This window comes from Cuculus canorus, chromosome 2 (assembly GCF_017976375.1).
Source record: "Cuculus canorus isolate bCucCan1 chromosome 2, bCucCan1.pri, whole genome shotgun sequence".
Taxonomy (NCBI): domain Eukaryota; kingdom Metazoa; phylum Chordata; class Aves; order Cuculiformes; family Cuculidae; genus Cuculus; species Cuculus canorus.
This window is the reverse complement of record NC_071402.1, coordinates 5,886,959-5,906,185: the sequence shown is the minus strand read 5'-3', so window position 1 is coordinate 5,906,185 and position 19,227 is coordinate 5,886,959. Positions and strand designations below refer to the sequence as shown.

General features: G+C 42.3%; 1 protein-coding gene across 3 annotated transcripts in view; it reads right to left on the bottom strand.

Annotated features, from left to right (window-relative positions):
- TRAPPC9 (trafficking protein particle complex subunit 9) overlaps positions 1-18,853 on the bottom strand; it is a 536,040-nt gene extending 517,187 nt beyond the window's left edge. For 2 of the 3 annotated variants that reach the window (XM_054059308.1, XM_054059310.1), the window contains exons 1-4: positions 18,724-18,853; positions 15,874-16,474; positions 2,880-3,025; positions 977-1,105 (exon numbers count right to left, since the gene is read on the bottom strand). In XM_054059308.1, coding sequence (XP_053915283.1) covers positions 977-1,105; positions 2,880-3,025; positions 15,874-16,457 — 859 coding nt within the window. In that variant the 5' untranslated portion in view covers positions 16,458-16,474; positions 18,724-18,853. Of the gene's footprint in view, positions 1-976; positions 1,106-2,879; positions 3,026-15,873; positions 16,475-18,401; positions 18,663-18,723 lie in introns of those variants that run through there. The other variant, XM_054059309.1, reaches the window with a different exon arrangement.
- Between the last annotated feature and the right edge of the window lie 374 nt (positions 18,854-19,227).

Genomic DNA, 19,227 nt, shown 5'->3' with positions numbered 1-19,227 from the left:
AAAGGCATGCAACATTCCAGATGCCGGTGAATCACAGACTTGATGATATTTTCTATTTTTTTCTGTTACTCTCCTAATAATTCCTTACAAGAAGCAGCTGAGGGAGCTGGGGCTGTTTAGCCCGGAGAAAAGGAGGCTGAGGGGAGACCTTACCACTGTCTACAACTATCTGAAAGGAGGTTGTAGCTAGGTGGGCGTTGGTCTCTTCTCCCAAATGACAGACAACAGGACGAAAGGAAATGGCCTCAAGTTGCACCAGGGGAGCTTCAGATTAGACATCAGGAAAAATTTCTTCACCGAAAGGGTTATCAAGCACTGGAACAGGCAGCCCAGGGAGGTGGCTGAGTCACTATCCCTGGAGGTATTTAAAAGGCAGGTAGATGAGGTGCTCGGGGATATGGTTTACTAGGGGACAGGTACAGTTGGACTCAATGATCTCAAAGGTCCTTTCCAGTCAAGCGCTTCTAAAATAGTTTGACCAAGCCATTTGTCAAAGAATGTCTGTAACACCAATGGTAATACAATCATCATATTAGTTGTGCAGTCTGAGAGTTTAGAAAAAGTATATTAAACCTTATGTTGGTGTACTGGTATTTAGTTAACCAAATCTGTTTATTAAATGTTGACTTTAGAATAGCAAAATACCTCTGAATAAATGTACCTAACTTATTCTTCATATGTGCAGCTCTGTCACATTTTATGTGCATTGTAAAAACTGTCTGCATCTCTTCCAGCAGAATTTAAACTAACACAGGCACTACTAACAATCAGATGAAGGGATCAAAAGCTTTGCAGCTCCCTGCAAAGCACATGTCAACATTAATATCAAAGAAGTAAAAAAGTCATTCACCTAGAAAACACAGCTGTCCCCCTGTTTATCGCACATCTGTGTAATTGTACAGAGTTAGGAAGCAGGGAGAAAATTTTCAGGTGTTCAGTGGTGGCAAACAGAATAGAAATGGAATCCTACGCTTACCTGGTCTGTGCCTGTTGCCTGCCTCAGCAGACAGAGAACCTCCTTGTGCCCTGCGAGATCCAACTTTACCTCCAGTACCACCAGGATAATGATAGATGACCGATGCTGAGCATAACCCCTCAAGGGCAGCTGCAGAGCAAAGAAAGAGCCAATGGATTAGTAGAGATACTCTCAAGAAGTAAAATACCATGTAGCAAAGTCTATTTACACAAACATGATGCATGCAACACCAATACAGAGTGGGGGATAATGTAACTGAGAGCAGCCCTGCGAAGAAGGACTTGAAGGTGCTCATTGATGAGAAGCTTGACAAAGGTCAGTAATGTGCACTTGCTGCCCAGAAGACCAACTGTATCCTGGGCTGCATCAAAAGAAGTGTGGCCAGAAGGGCAAGGAAGGGGATTTTGCCCCTTTACACCACTCTCGTCGAGATTCCACCTGGCATCCAGTTCTAGAATCCTCAAGGTAAGAAGCATATGGAACTGTGGGAACAGGTCCAGAGGAGGACCATGAAGATGATCAGAGGGCTGGAGCGCCTCCCATATGAGGACAGGCTGAGAGAGTTGGCCTTGTTCGGCCTGGAGAAGACTCCAGGGAGACCTTATAGGAGCCTTCCAGTATCTGAACTGAACGAGGTGTACAAGAAATCTGGGGAGGGACTTTTTCCAAGGGCATGGAGTGATAGGATGAGAGGGAATGGCTTTAAATTGGAAGGGGGAAGATTTATATTAGACAAGGAACAAAAGTCTTCACGATAAGGGTGGGGGAGGCACTGGCACAGGCTGCCCAGGGAAGTTGTGGATGCCTCCTCCCTGGAAGTGTTCAAGGCCAGGTTGGATGGAGCCTTGAGCAGCCTAGTCTAATGGAAGGTGTCCCTGCCAAGGATTTATGTTTTGTTGTTGGTTTGGTTTTTTTTGAACTATGAGCTCAACTATAATATTGTAGAACTTCCAGCCTTAAATACACTTAAAACTCAGCCAGACAGGTCCTTTAGCAACCTGATTGAACTGGATGTGATATGAGCAGGAGATCAGACTTCGAGACCTCCAGAGGTAACTTCCAATCCACATTATTTTGACTCTATAACTTGTTAGGTCCAACAGATGGGTCTTAAAATATATTCGTGCTCTGCGGAAGTTAAAAAGTCCTCCTTTCCTGCTTGAAAAATCTTGAGCCATTTAACCTTTTGGAAAACGAGAAGGAAAAATATCGAAGGTCAGAAGGCGTTAAGGTTTTCATATTATGTAACCTACAGAGCCATTAGGAAGCTAAGTGGATTTCTAAGTAGAATGAGATGGCTAAAAGCAGAACTGGAGAGAGTGATTGGTCTGAAAGGGTATGAAATTGAGAACATGTAATTGACATCAAGTGTCACTTGTATATCAAATAAACAGAAGAAAAGTAGGAATGAAAAACAGGAAAGGAAAGGAGGAAGGAAAAGTCGTGGGGAAAAGTGAAGCCTAGGAGCTAATGTGAAAGGAAGGAAGTTAAGTCAGTGGAAATTAAACATCTGTGGGCTTTGGCAGATGCAAAGGCAAAAATCTTTTGCCAACAGTCCATAGCAGATACCTAGAGGAAAGGTTTTTAAAACATCTGTACAATCCAGTAAAAAACGCAGACATTTTCCAAGTAATCACTGAGAAAAATTTGTGTTTGATATTTTTAAATAGCCTTTACCACAGTAAAACAGTTTACATTGCAGGTTTTCTTACACATATTTCTTTCTGATGTCTCATTAACTAATTTTTATTTCAACTTAATTCTTAGTTACATCTGATACCCAGATTTTGATCACCAAAATCATTCCTACTTTTCAAACACAGAAGGAAAGTTATAGAAGATAGTTTGATTTACTTGATTTTAGCAACTAACTGTTTGATTCACTGTCATCACCAAATCCTACCTCCAAGCCACAGAAAGTCATTCACAGACCGCAGAAGCTCCACCGCCATGTGATAATGCACCAAGGAATCTTGTAACATGCCAGCTTGTAAACACAGGTCACCAACATGTTTCCGCATCCGGCCTTGACAACGCTTCTTATAGTGTCTGCAAAATAAGAGGTACAAGTTACAGTTATTTACAGGAAAAGCTTGTTTGAGATCATAAACACCTAAAGTCAATTATATTTCCTTCTCAATAGTACATCAAGTCTAAGTTACCCTTCCTCTGAGCAAATATCCTGTATGGATTCTAACCAGCATAATCTGCAAAAGTAAAAAAAACAACAATTTGACGATATATTGGGAAAAAAAGCAATGCATCACGTATTTTGGCTACAAAGCATTTACACACATAGGGTCATACCAAGTCATAAGTTTGCTCTTCAGAGGAATAGCCTTGTCACAAATGAAATAAAATAGGATCATAGAACACGCCAGTTTGGAAGGGTCATTGAAAGGTCATCTGGGTCAACCTTTCATTGAAAAGGAAGCCTAGATAAGATTATCTACCACCTTGTCCAACTGCATCTTGAGAACTTTCAAAGCAAGGTTCCTGTAGTCCTCAGTAGGTATATGGCTGCCTTTCTATAGCTGGCGTCCTTCTATTTTGCTTTTATGTACACCCAAAAGCTCATTGCTAAGCCAGGGTGGTCTCTTGTCCTGCCTTCTTCCTTTCCCTTGGTAGAGGACAAACTATTCTTGAGCTTCCAGGAGGCTGTTCTTGAATAACTCCCAGCACTCACAAGCTCCTTTGCCAGGGAACATCCATGGAACCTCTTGCATCTGGGCTCTGAGCATATAGAAGCTGGCTCTTCTAAAATCCAGAGTCTTTGTCCTGCTACTCACCTTCACTGTGCTCACCAGGATCTTAAACTCCACAGTGTTATGATTGCTGGAGCGTGTCCAGAGAAGAGCAATGAAGCCGGTGAAGGGGCTGAAGAACAAGTCTTATGAGGAGCAGCTGAGGGACCTGAGGTTGTATAGCCTGGAGAAGAGGAGGCTGAGGGGAGACCTTATTGCTCTCTACAACTACCTGAAAGGAGGTTGTTGAGAGGAGGGTGCTGGTCTCTTCTCCCAGGTGACAGGTGACAGGTGATAGGAAAAGGGGGAATGGCCTCAAACTGCACCAGGGGAGCTTCAGACTGGATATTAGGAAAAATTTTTCACAGAAAGGGTCATCGGGCACTGGAACAGGCTGCCCAGGGAGGTGGTTTAGTTACCATCCCTGGAGGTGTTTAAAAGATGGGTAGACAATGTGCTGCTCAGGGACATGGTTTAGTGGCAGATAGAAATGGTTGGACTCAATGATCCAAGAGGTCTTTTCCAACCTGGTGATTCTATGATTCTGTATCCAAGCCTACAAGCAAGTGATCTTTGTTTGCGAGCAGTAAATCTAGCACTGTGCTATTCCTAGTCAGTAAGTCCAGCATCTATAGCAGTAAGCAGCCCACACTGCATTCCAGGAAACTGACGGACAATTGGTACACCACTGTGTTGTTCTCCTAACAAATGTCCGTGTAATTGAAGTCACTGATAAGGAGCTAGTTCTGTTGGCCTGAGACTGCCTTAAGCAGCCAAAGTGAGGTTTCATCAGCCTTGTGATCCTGCGAGGGAGGTCAGTAACAGATATCTGACATAAAATGCCTCTTGGTAATGATCCCACTAATCATGATCCAAAGGCATTTGACAGAACTTTCACAGTCTCCATAGTTTAGCTCTATACATTCAAACTTCTCTTTCACATGAAGTGCAACTCTATCCTCTTCTTCCCTTCCTATCTTTCTGCAGCAGCTTGTAGCCATTCACCCTGGTCTTCCAGACATGGAGTTTTCCCACTACATCCCTGTGGTTCCTATGACATCTTAACTCTCAGGCTGGGCACAGAGCTCCAGTTCCTCCTTGTTGCCGCTCAGACTACATGCATTGGTAGAAATGTACTGGAGGTGGCTGCACTTACGATTCTTGTTCTTGGAGAGGGTTTGGAGCATCCCTAACTACTCCCACAGATGCACTCATCTACCTTACTGTTTATGAATATGCAGGTGTCACAGTTTTGAATACTAACACCCCAAGTTAATTAGTCTAAAGCACAGTTCTTGAAGTCAGCCAATCTCTTACTTAAAGATTCTCTTGCCTCTTCTCAGTAGCTGGACGCTATCTTTCCCCAACAGGCTGTATTCATCAAAAATCTTCCCATGATCACTGGAACCAAAGCCCTGGTGATGACACCAGCCACGAAGCCAGGTATTGATCTGTATGATGTGTTTTCTCCTGCCTGCACTCCTGTCTCTGATTGATCAGACAGAGTAGAAAATCACTTGGGCACCTCTCCCTTTCAACTTGAGCCCCCCGGGGCTTTATCTTGCCCACACTTTTCTTTACACTGTCATTGGTGCCCACATGAAAAAGAAGCAGGAGATGGCCAGAAGGCCAACAGCATCTTGGCTTGGACCAGAAATGATGTGGCCAGCAGGAGTAGGGAAGGGATTGTTTGCCTACACTCACTGTCGGTGAGACCGCACCTCAAATCCTGTGTTCAGTTTTGGGCCCCTCGATACAAGAAGGGCATTGAGGTGTTGGAGCATGTCCAGAAAAGGGCAACGAAGCTGGTGAAGGGACTAGAGCACAAACGTGATGAGGAGTGGTTGACAGAAATGGAATTGTCCACTCAGGAGAAAAGAAGGCTGAGGGAATACCTTATCTCTCTCTAGAACTACCTGCCTCTCATCCACCTCTCCATCTGGTCCCGTCCAGTAAGTCCTAACCGTAAGCCTAACAGTTACTCTAAGCTTAGAGTTGTCCTCACGGAGAGTTGTCCCGAACGCTGCTGCTGCTTCCAGCACTGGCTTCCCACTGTTTGCAAAAAGTAAAGAGCTGTTCATGCTTGTAAAGCAATACTATCTTTTTAGAAATGCCATGGTCCATGAAACAGGTGCGTTTTTCTTTTAAAGGGATGATCTGTGAAAGAATTGATTGAGCCTTCAGCTCCTTTCCTTTTTCACCCTGCTCCACGCTTACAGATCCAATGTGACCACTATCACTTCAGGCAAGAACTGACAGGGTTTCTCTTGCTACTCTTTTTTTAATGTACTAAAATAAACAGCGAAGTTCTTTCCCAAACAAAACTAATAGCCAAGCCCAATGAAGTCCTATTGAAAATATTGGACAGACACTTCAGTACAACTGAAACGGCAGCTTGGGAAAAAATCCATGCAATAAATGCACTAACCTTACTATTTATTTTTGTTTGGTTGCAGTTGAAGAAATGTGCCAGGTGCAAAGTAAAACAGCCTGACTTTCAGAGCATCTCATGTTGATCAAAAGAAGTGCTGTAGGTGTCATTCACTATCGCATACATGAAGTATTTCCAAGGAATCTGTTTAAAAGGAGTTTCCAAAAAATACAAAGGACCATCTTAGATTGACTGTTATAACTCTACGTTTTTAGCTTTTAGGAGATGTAGGGATACTTTACCAATTAAACTAAGTCTAACAGAATATCTTCATAAAATTACCTCGCGTATTTGAACCTAACGATTTTAAAAAATCCACTAACAAAAATCCTAGGGTGCTGAACTCCTATACCCTAGAGCATGAGTTCAATATAAGAGGAATGCCATGATTACCTTTGACACAGCCTTTGACACAGTTTCTCACAGCATTCTACTTCAGAAACTGTCAGCCTCTGGCCTGGACAGGCGTACACTCTCCTGGGTTGAAAACTGGTTGGATGGCCGGGCCCAGAGAGTGGTGGTCAATGGAGTTAACTCCAGCTGGAGGCCAGTCACAAGTGGAGTTCCTCAGGGCTCAGTACTGGGTCCAGCTCTGTTCAATGTCTTTATCAATGACCTGGATGAAGGCATTGAGTGCACCCTCAGCAAGTTTGCAGATGACACTAAGCTGGGAGGAAGTGTGGATCTGCTGGAGGGTAGGAAGGCTCTGCAAAGGGATCTGAACAGGCTGGACTGCTGGGCCGAGACCAATGGGATGAGGTTTAACAAGGCCAAATGCCGGGTCCTGCACTTGGGGCACAACAACCCTATGCAGCGCTACAGACTGGGAGAAGAATGGCTGGAGAGCTGCACGGAAGAGAAGGACCTGGGGGTGCTGGTTGACAGCCGACTGAACATGAGCCAGCAGTGTGCCCAGGTGGCCAAGAAGGCCAACGGCATCTTGGCTTGTATCAGAAATGGGGTCACCAGCAGGTCCAGGGAGGTTATTCTCCCTCTGTACTCAGCACTGGTGAGACCGCACCTTGAATACTGTGTTCAGTTCTGGACCCCTCACCACAAGAAGGATGTTGAGGCTCTGGAGCGTGTCCAGAGAAGAGCAACAAAGCTGGTGAGGGGGCTGGAGAACAAGTCTTACGAGGAGCGGCTGAGAGAGCTGGGGTTGTTTAGCCTGGAGAAGAGGAGGCTGAGGGGAGACCTTATTACTCTCTACAACTACCTGAAAGGAGGTTGTGGAGAGGAGGGAGCTGGCCTCTTCTCCCAAGTGACAGGGGACAGGACTAGAGGGAATGGCCTAAAGCTCCGTCAGGGGAGGTTCAGGTTGGATATCAGAAAAAAATTCTTCACAGTAAGAGTCATTGGGTACTGGAACAGGCTGCTCAGGGAGGTGGTCGAGTCGCCTTCCCTGGAGGTGTTTAAGGAACGGGTGGATGAAGTGCTTAGGGACATGGTTTAGGGAGTGTTAGGAATGGTTGGACTCGATGATCCAATGGGTCTTTTCCAACCTTGTGATTCTGTGATTCTGTGATTCTGTGATTACGGAATGAAGTGGGGTTTGGGGTGGTTGGTGTTCTTCCAGAATAAAAACTCAGAGGAGCCTAGAGATGAATTAAAGTGTGACACAATAATCTTTCATAACATATCTGTCTTCATAAAGTCTGCAGCGTGGGGAAAAAAGTAAAAGGGGGACAGAGGATAGGACGTGCAAGGGTAGGAATAAGCATATTAATCTATTCCTATTGGATTTTAAGGCAGAAAGGCTAGGAGAAACACTAATAATAAAAACAATTACATATGACTAGTTTGTTTGCTTTTCAGTTTTTTTTGTTTGTGTTGGTTTTTCTTTTCACCAAAGAGAGAGTCTGAAGCATAACCACTGCATTCAGCCAACAAATAATGTCTTATTCCTTGCAGATGGTTCAAAGAAGGAACAGTTCATCAAAAAGATGAAGAGAAAGTGACCAATTTATATGGATAATGTTCTTATAAAAAGAACACACAATGTTCTTATAAAAAGTAGAAAAGCAATCAGAACCAGTGTCATGGCTTACAAGAAAAACTGGGAATTATAAAAGGAGACAAGAAGCTTTCCTTTCAATACTTAAAGGGGGCTTATAAGAAAGACGGGGAAAAATGTTTTAGCAGGACCTGTAGCAATAGGACAAGGGGTAATAGTTTTAAACTAAAAGGAGAGGTTTAGACTACAAATTTTTTATGCGGAGGGTGGTGAAACACTGGCACAGGTTCCCCAGAGAAGTGGTAAAGGTCCCTCCCTGGAAACATTCAAGGTCAGGTTGGATGAGGCTCTGAGCAGCCTTATCCGGTTGTAGATGTCCCTGCTCCCTGCCGGATGGTTGGACTGCATGACCTTCACGGTAACTTCCATGCCCCTTGCTGTCTAAAAAGTTACAGATGACCCCTACATAAATGTTCCCGCTTTTCTGATCTGTCATATCACATTCACATTTTTGAAGGTGATGACATTAAATTAAGCTAAATACAAAGCACCTGTTACTCTTTATCTTTCAGATATGTCAAGAAATAGCAATTTTTTTAATTTAGTTTTCAATAACCATGTACCTTACAGATCTTTACAAGAAAACAATGCAAGAAAATTCAAAGTGAAAACTAAAGCTGCTCTGCAGGAAGAGCATTAAATCCTACTGAGATTTCAATCTGAGCTTTGGGTTAGAGAGAATTACCCTCAGTCAAAAAGCTACTTTCTAATGTCGTAAACAAGTTATACTCATTTATACAATACTGATTCAAGTCAGGTTTATCTCTGCATTCCAGAATGAAATTAAGATTATACGTGTTATGTTGCTTTTACTTTGTTTTATACAGAATAAATAGTGGAATTGAAGAATCATCACTTCCTTAGACAGCTATAATTCCTTTCAAAGATGCTAACAGTTTAAACTTCCTCTCTTCAGACTTTCAAGTATTCTGTAGGTTTATGGACAAATTACATTTCTCATTCTCTCAAAACTACTGGTTTTAAATGTTTTTCCAGACTGCATATGATTACATTCATAAATACAATCATGCAGCAAATGAAAAGGGATGGTGCAGATACCTAAATCAATACCTAACAGATGAGCTGTTTCGATCACGCTGTCTCACCAACAGCTCTTCCTAACTAATACTTAATTTTGCTGAAGATTTACGTATATGTCAATATATGCAAAGTTTGAGTGCATTTATTCACTTAGACATCAATAAACACTGTTCATATGAAACATTTCTCTTTTAGAACCTCTCCTTCTTTATAAACAAATAGATAATATATTCATGATAATGAAGACATCTACTAATAGTTATTCAAAGATTGAATTAATTCCACCTATTTTCAGGCTCTCAAATGTGGTGCCAAAACAGGATCTCTCCTACAATCCCTGCAAGTCTTCACATCCTCCTGGAAAACATTTTCTCACTTACTATAGAGCAAGTATGCACTGTACAAAGGTATAAACTGTGTCTTAGTTTAGTGCTCACAACTAAGTACAACGAATTCAGGCTTTTTCCGCCACTCTCCCCAACTGCTGCAAGTTCATCCAAAAAGACAAAAAGTAAAGATTTCATTAAAACTAAATCCCCTCTCCACAGCAAAACTTAATTTACTTCAGTTTTCAGAAGCTTGTTTTGAAAAATAATCCCCTATCTACAATATCACGTTGTTAAAAACATGTCTACATGATTGATGGGTTCTCCAAGGCACACTGGGGTGCAAATTTAACTGAAAAAAAATCATACATGCCGATACAGCTCAGCATAAAATTAGGATTATTCACTTTAATATCTAGTTTTGCTTCACAGCTTTATCTGAAGAATGTGGCCACAAAGTTGAAAGAGAGAAGCTCATAGATACCTTCTCTATAACTTATTTTTTATTAAAACACTTTCATTATTTTTCATGTCAACGGCTTAATCCTAATCTATCCGATAACAGGAAGTCCCTGTAAATTGATCACTACTTCTTCTAGGATAAAAGGAAGTTCTGGTTTGAGACAAAGCAGAATCAATGTTCTAACTTTTCAGCTAAGTCTCATCTAAGTAACTTCACTGTCCGGAAGTTAACTGCATTTTTTTCAGACAGTGTCTATCTCTAGAAGTGGTAACTCTTCAAATTTCTAATTATCTCCAAAGTAATGGGGCACTGGTACGCAGAAAGGCCATTGCATACATCTATCGCTAAAGAGATGAAGGCCATCCTTGAGTTGACAGAATGCCATAAGTGAAAGGGGTTAAAAAGGGTTGCACCTTCAGGGAGAAGCAGACAGGACAGGTGACCCCAAACTGACCAACAGAACATTCCATCCCATAAACATCACACTTAATATAAAACTGAAGAATCATAAGGATCAAGCCCTCTTCTTTGATGCCCATCATCTAATATGGAACTCGTCTTTGCCCTGATCCCAGACCCATGCACACCTGAATCCAGTTCCCGAGACCAGATCCCATCTGCTACCAAGTCCAGCCCAAGACCTTTTCCCTACACCTGCTCTGCAGCATTAGCAGTGACATAATCACTGAGGGCAGCTTGATTTCATATATTTGTATATATTTTATTATTTCCTTATTAATGGTATTTTCATTATTATTATTATTTGTGTTTCATTAAAGCTGTTTTAGTGTCCAACCCACAAGATTCCTTCCTTCGTTTCCCTTTCCCCAGGGATGGGTGCGGTTGAACTGGGATCACAACTGCTCATGTATGGCTGCTAATGGAGCTGGGGGGCTGAACCAGGACAGACAACAAGGTTTTTCTAGGTCAGCTCTTTGTAGTACCCTGCTGCTAAAAGCTGTTTCTATTTATTTCTCCTCTAGAAAGTCATTCAGGACATTAAGCCTCAAAGACACACCCAAATCTAACCTAAAGACACACCTTCCAGAGTGTGACACCCTCAGAAATATCCTCAAGGAAGGCAATGCCACGTAATGTGGGACCACACATGGAATATCCCATAGCGTTAGTCATCCAAACTCCTCTTCAGAAGGTGTTCTCCTCAAATTATGTATGCATACAGTTGACAACAAAGTTGAAATATTATTCTCTAAAGTTAGTTGTGTTAATTTGGTAGCTAACATGCTCTTCATGTTCTCCTCAGAATGATAACCACAATCATTACCATCAGAGACCATCACTACTACTTCATCCTGGAGGACATTAAACCCACTGCAGGAATGTACTGCTCTACCCCATTTCCATTTCCACCTTATTCCACCACGTAGAGGATACATGCTTTACCACTTCATCCCCAACTCTTTTCAAGGATTTCATGTTAATTGTATGGAAAATTCAGAGCAACAATGTTATATTTCAAGATAGAATTTATTTTCACCACAAACCACCCAGCAACAGGTTTGAAAGAATTTCTGGGTCCTCCAAATTTCAAAAGGGGCTAAATTTACAAACAAGAAACATGCAAAATGAATTTGCAAAAGTATTCATGCAAAATGCTTCAACAAAAATTTCCATCAGATTCCATCAGTTCCAATTAGCATGCAGAACTATAGATATCACCACTCATAACATTATCCAGACTTAAAAGACACAGCTACGGCATTTGATCGACTGCCAGAACTTCTGAATTTGGAAACCAAACACAGGCAGCAACAGCTTCATGGCTTTGGAGTTTAAAAAATGAAGCAAATTCCAGAGGCCAGCAGCCGCCTAAGCAAATTATGTGTGTCCTACAAAAAAAGTCAGCATTACTACCAAATATAATTGCCAAATGCGCCAAAAGGGGGTCAACCACAGGTGTAAGGCTCCAGGCAGCAATTATTTTTGTGTGTACTGAAAAATAAACATAAAAAGCAACACTAAAATATGCAATGAAGGCGGAGTGGAAAGGCAGTACATGGAAGAAAGCTAACTATTTTTAAATATACGCGATCACAGCCTACCTTTTTAGACCCAATAACAAACTCACAGGGCAGTATGAGAGAAGAAGGGGGGAAAAAAAAAGAAAGGAACAAAAAAAATTAGAACGACAGAAAACAGAAACAAAATTAACAGCCACATACACATACTGAGATACCTTAAACTTTGATAAATCAGTGAACAAATCCCATCTACAATACTGTATAGAGAAAAACACATCTATAAATAGAGCCCTACTTTCTCATCACTCAATAGTATCAAATGGATGCCTTACCAGTGTTAAAAAAAGAAAGAATCTAAGACAAACTAATGTAAACAACATTAAAATGAGCTTTTTCCAAGTAGATTTATAATCATACATGAGTTACATTTATTTTTTTAGCTGAAAAGAGAAATAAAATAGAAAAATTAAACAAGTGGGATTTCTCGTATTTCTGGCAAGTACGTTTCCTAGTTTCAAGTTTGTAGAACCTTTGTATCATTATGAGAAGACGCATTTCCATTCTTTTCACTCAGTTCCCCGTCCTCTACAAGTAACTTTTTTGGTTGCCCTCAGCAGCCCTGCGACCACATAAATTTTTGCCTAATTCACAGATAAAGAGAGAGAGAAAAGTCAACAGATTTGGCAAGACCACCCTCTGGCTACGCTTTCCAGGATTAAACCCAAGTCAGAGTCTGTAACTTCTATAACTTTTAGTTAAGATGACAACCTTTCTTCAAAACTTCTTTGGACTTAACCCACTATTTTTCATACATAAAATTTTCTAACAGCCTAAAAAAATTCTTCTACACAAATAATAATGGTTTTGTGTGTGTTGCCATCTTCTGCTCATTACACCAGCAACTTGCAAATGACAAAGATGGGTTCCACTTTTCCCAAGAATTATCTTATTTGAAATGCATCATAATAATCCATGTTCCTAATTTGTGAACACTGCATCTTAAAAGAAGCCAATCGTGTTGCAAGCATCATGCAAACAAATTAATGCTAGTCTTACTAAGTGGGTGAGAGAGAAGATCAATGCTATCTATCTAGTCCTGATCGTAACAGAAGCATTAACCTTAATATTGTACAATAAATTGCTTGGAGAAAAGTATCTTTTAAGATATGAAAAAAGTTCAGCCCTTTTAATTAAACTTCAAATCGTGTGACCGTAATTACTAAGTCGTGTGTCACTTCTTAACGTATTTCCACTCAATATACCAGTCCAGTTCATTGGCTCAAGGTGACGGCTGTAATTTACATCTAATGAGACCTTGGCTACACACTGTAAAGTTTAACTTCAATTTTAGACCTTACAGGAGAAGATATGATTATTTAACCTAAGCAGACATCTGCAACTACAGCAGCAAAGACATCTGCTCTCTGTTATAAGCACAGAGAATGTGCCTTCTCTTCCATTTAATATAGAATATTTGTGGTGGTCACACACTGACTGGGAGATGAGGATACATTATATACATAAAACATAAAAAAAAGGGACAAAGGGTATATAAAAAAAGGAGTAAGGGGACATTTGTTGCCTTATCCCTTTAGAAATTTCCACCTATTCTAGAAAAAGCTGTTTCATTTGCCTCACTAGCTCAATTTTTGTATTTCATTCTTTAAACTCATCATGCTGACAGACTCGAAACCAACAAAGAAGCAGAAGGTATTCTACCAGATGTTCTGATACACACATGCCTCCGGATAATCTTTACTCCTCACTGAACAGAATTAAACAACACAGCATCTTCCAAAACCAGAAACTGGACTCAGCTGAAGAAGGTCCTTTATAGTCCTGTATCTCCCCGCTATGACTTAATGCAATGCTTTCCCCTTAATTAGGAAATCTGTCACTGCAAAAGACATCATGCTACAATAAAAGCTGTTTATTGCAACCCAAGTACTAAAATGCAATATACTATCATTTCACATCTAAAGTCTTAGGCTTGAAAGAGTTGGTTAGTTCAGCCATCTTTCATGGTCCTGAATTTCTGCCAAGTTGAACGCAGCAGCAGAGATGCATCGTGTTACTCAAAAGATGCCTAGTGCAGAGTGGCTCAGGTACCATTTGTGCATGTATTTCCAACTGCTTTTTTCAACACGACTCATCTCTACACGGGATTACATAAATTTCTCCTTTTCATTTCAAAACTCAAAAAATATTAAAAAATCCCACACATTTAGAGTATTTCTTTATTCAGACATGCAAAAATATTAAACAGAATATAAAGACTTTTTAACTCATAGAATAGTTTGGGTTGGAAGGGAGATCAACCTGTTCCAACCCCCTTCCCATGGACAGAGACACCTCCCGCTGGATCAGGTTGCTCAAAGCCTCATCCAACCCCGCCTTGAACACCTCCAGGGATGGAGCGTTCATGACTTCTCTGGGCAACTTGAGTTGCAACTGAACTTGTTTATGCTATTTATATATAAACCTTAAGTTTTAAACCAATCAGATGTCTTAACTCCAGAGCAAAATAAAAACCTGAAAACCTTTCTTACTACTGAACAGAAATATTAGAATATTTAACAGTTTTTCGTTGTGCAGTTCAGTGCTGCAAACTTTTAAAGTATATCCATGTCTAGATTTACTGGAAAACTTGATGGTATTCAAACCACTAAGCAAGCTTGTGCGCATACTTGAGCCAGTGCTTAACCTGCATGCTTACAGAACCAGGGGCATTCAGCTTCCCTTTTGCAAAGCATTCAATTGTGACATTAAATCTGAGTTCTAAGAAACAATCACATAATAATTTATACCACTAATGGAAGTTCAGTAGCGTAGGGACAATTTAGTGTAGTGTATCAAACTAATCAGAAACTTACTTTCTTCCAGTATATCACATTCTTATGCAGCAATCCTAAGGCCAGGACCAATTATGCAGGCAGAGCTGAAGTACATGATGAGAAGGCTTTGCACACCTGCCTGGACAGCTCTGGACAACCCTGCCTGGACATCTCTAAGCTTTTACCCACAATAATCACTGCTGACATCCCTACTAGTACAAGTCAGATGCTATTCCCATGTATACTATGTGTTTTCATAGGGCTTTCACATCTCTGTCTTTTCCAAGACAAAAGGAAGGTGGACGCTTCCATCCTTTGGATTTGACTGTGAACAGAACAGCAGCATCAAACAGATTTTGCGCTGCCTGTAGCTAACAAGCCAGAATTACTAATCCCTAATACAAGAACTTTGTAACACTCAAATCTGAAAGCTGAACATGCAAATGATTAGGGAGGAAATATGTATTAAAAAACAAACAAACAAAAAAACTATAACACACACAAAACCAAAGCAAACAGTTGTAAGAAGAACAGTAGCAAAACAAGATGGGCCAAGAATATCAAATAATTAAATAAAAATGAAAGACAAGGAAAAACGCTGGACTTAAAAACAAATGGTCACTGTTTCATATGACAAAAAAGCAGATGGAGGCTTAGGGGGAAAAAGACACAGTAAGAAGGATAAGTCAAAAACTGCTCAACATAATATAAAATCGTTTTTCATTAATGTTAATTGAATTTTTTTAGTAATACTGTATATCTGTAAAACACCTGAAGCTTTCCAGCAAAACGCCTTTTTATAGCAGAATCTGTCAAATCTTTCCTGTGACTTCTTTCTACTATTTGATAAGCCTCATAAGTTAAACATATATATGCATAAACTCAAAATACCAAATACGGTTAGACTAGACATTAAATTACAGTAGCCATACACAACAAGACAGAAGCACAACCTTTGTTGCAACAAAGCACGCTTTGTCCCTTCTAATAGGCTTAGTCTAAAGGCCAGGAAAAGCCACATGTTCTTTCAAGACCTGCAAGCTGACAAAAATAGCTGCTTACCTACTGTCGGTGTCCAGACCTACGAAATCCTTCTTCTCAAAAGGAACACAGAGGAGTGGGATCTTGTCTCCAGACTTATCGGTGGCTCTGTCAAGCCTCTTAGACTCCAACACGATGAAGAGGGACTCGATAAAATCTTCTATTCTCTTCTCCACGGTTTCACATTCATCATAACTGGGATAAAACGCCACATCGGTGCGAGGCTGCTCCGCAATCTCTCCTTGAAGCCCAAAGACAAACAACCGGGAATCATAGAGAGTAGAACCATACATTTCCTTTTGAAGATGGAATTTTTCAAAAGTCTGAGGCCAGTCTTTCGGAGAAGAGCAGTCCGTAATAGTTATCAGTCCCACAACTTTCCGGTGTGTCTGAAAATCCCCCCATTCATTGTTCTCGGGGGGATAATGGTGCCTGTAACGGATATACAACACGCGCTGAGAGTCACGCACATTAACTTGACTCACTGCTGAAATTCGCTTGTAGATCCTGAAAAAGCTCTCTTCGGGTACAATGCCAATCGGCTGAACCACAACCAGGAGAGTCTGATGGTCTTCAGCACACTGCATGTAGTCAGGAACACTCATTTTGCATCAGCTACAGGCTAGTAAAAGAAAAACACATATTTTTATCATTCACAAGTACGCATTGTTGCTGAATCAAACCAGGACTTGGATGCTAAACACTTCTGCATCCTGCATGTATGTGCTACAATAGTAATCCTTGCTTTCATCATTTAACATCTCCAACCATGCAGCCTACTGCCAAAGTTAGACAGCACACAATGAGCATTCTCAGTCATGCACCACAGAAAAACATAAAGTAAGATTTTTTTTCAACCAAATCAGTTTCCCATCTGCTGTGCAGCTCCCTAATGCATGAGGACGCACAGAATCTCTGTCACAGGCACAGAGTGAAGATGGCCAAATCACTACCTCAGAAAAGACATCCTGTGAGACTCGGGCACTCCAGTCCATCTCCACAACATGCCTTGGGGAAATACGGAAAATTCATAGACTGGTTTGGGTTGGAAGGGACCATAAATGTCATCCAGTCCAACCCCCCTGCAGTAAGCAGGGGGATATTCAACCACATCAGGTTGCTCAGAACCTCATCCAACCTCACCCTGAATGTTTCCAGGGATGTGGCCTCTATCAACTCTCTGTAAAACCTGTGCCAGATTTTCAGCACCCACAGCATAAAAAATTTCTTCCTAATATCTAGTCTAAACCTCTCCCCTCTTTGTTTGAAATGATTACCCCTTGTCTTATTGCTACAAAGAAAGCAGAGAATCTCTCTCTGCCACAGGCACAGAACAATACTGGCCAAAACACCACCTCAGAAGGGATGTCTTGCAAGACCTGGGTTCTCCAGTCTGTCTTTACAAAATGCCTTGGGGAATTAGGGAAAACTGTATGTCACAGGATGGAAACTGGCACTAAATCAGAATGAGCAAACTTTATACAGCTGTCTGTGGCTGATCAGGACAAAATCAGGTCCAGAACACTTATTTTTGAGAAGAAATTAAGCCATTATTTTCTCAAAACACATGCAGGTTCACCCAGACCAGGCAATGCTTTTCATAGAATCATAGCATCAGTTGGTTGGAAAACACATTTGAGATCATCAAGTCCAACCGTACCTGTCTACTACTAACTCATATCCCTGAGCACCTCATCTACCCATCTTTTAAATACTTCCACAGATGGTGACTCAACCACCTCCCTGGGCAGCCTTTTCCAGTGCCTGAGAAATCCTTCAGTGGGGAAATTGTTCCCGATATCATAGAATCATAAAATGGTTCGAGTTGCAAGGAACCTTAAGCACCATCCAGTTCCAACACCCCCTGCCATGGGCAGCGACACCCCACACTAGACTAGCCTGCTCAAGGTCCCATTCAACCTGGTCTTGAACAATTCCAGGGAGGGGGGCATCCACAACTTCCCTGGGCAACCTGTTCCAGTGCCTCACCACCCTCAGCGTGAAGAATGTCCAATCCAAATCTTCCCCCTTCCAATTTAAAGCCATTCCACTTCAACCTATCACTACATGCCCTTGGAAAAAGTCCCTCCCCATCTTTCCTTTAGACTCCCTTCATGTACTGGAAGGCCACTATAAAGCCTCACCACCTCTTCTCCAGGCTGAACAACCCCAACTCTCTCAGCCTGTCCCCATAGCATATCTAATCTAAAACTCCCCTTGCACAACACGAGGCCATTTCTTCTCCTCGTATCATTTCTACTTGGGAGAAGAGACCAACACCAATTACAAATATCTACAGCTACTAATACTCAGAGTTCCTTCTCCCCTAGAACTACTAAAATAGTTCTGTTCTATCTAAAACAGCCTGTCCTGCAGCCGGGTCTCAAACGAAGATGCCCATAGCCAAGCCCAGCTTCTCCTCTGGACCACACAGTTCCTTTGGGGAGGGCTGCAGCACCAAACACTCTCTAAAATATAAAATAAAGGAACAACAAAAAAAAAAGACCCAAAATCCAAACAAATAAACAAAAGCAAGTAAAGAAACCCACCCTACTGCACAGCTTTAACCTGACACTGTTGGTTTCACCAAAGAGAAGGAAGAAAAAGAGCTGGGAGCTCGGGAGCACGGGCAGCAGAGAGGAAGAGGATATGAAGGAGGATGCTCATGACCACTGACAGCCTCGCTGCTGCCAACTCCCTTTCCCACCCTTGCTCCCTTCTCCCTGCAGCGCCCGGTCCCTCCGCTCCCCGCTCCTGCTGCAAAGCACAGAACCCAGCACGGTGCAGGGAAGGGGCTGAGATGCAGCCAGAGGCGAGGGGAGCCCCAGGGGAGCCTCTGGGTGGGTAACGCAGGGATGGGGGGCCACTCACAGCCGGGACAGGAGCCGCCCCCGCCTCCTCCGGGTGCCGGGAGTGCGGGGCGGGGCGGGCGGAACTGACGGCAGCGGCCGGTGCGTGCGCAGCGCTGGGTGGGAGCTGCGGGCTTGGTATCAGGGTGTCCTGAGCTGCAGAGACCTGCGTGCACGGCGTCAGAGTGTCCTGAGCTGCAGGGGACCTGCGTGCACGGCGTCAGAGTGTCCTGAGTTGCAGGGACCTGCGTGCATGGCGTCAGAGTGTCCTGAGCTGCAGGGACCTGCGTACATGGCATCAGAGTGTCCTGAGCTGCAAGGAGCTGCAGGCATGGCGTCAGTGTCCTGAGTTGCAGGGAGCTGCAGGCATGGCGCCAGTGTCCTGAGTTGCAGAGACCTGCGTGCATGGCGTCAGAGTGTCCTGAGCTGCAAGGAGCTGCGTGCATGGCATCAGAGTGTCCTGAGTTGCAGGGAGCTGCGTGCATGGCGTCAGAGTGTCCTGAGCTGCAGGGAGCTGCGTACATGG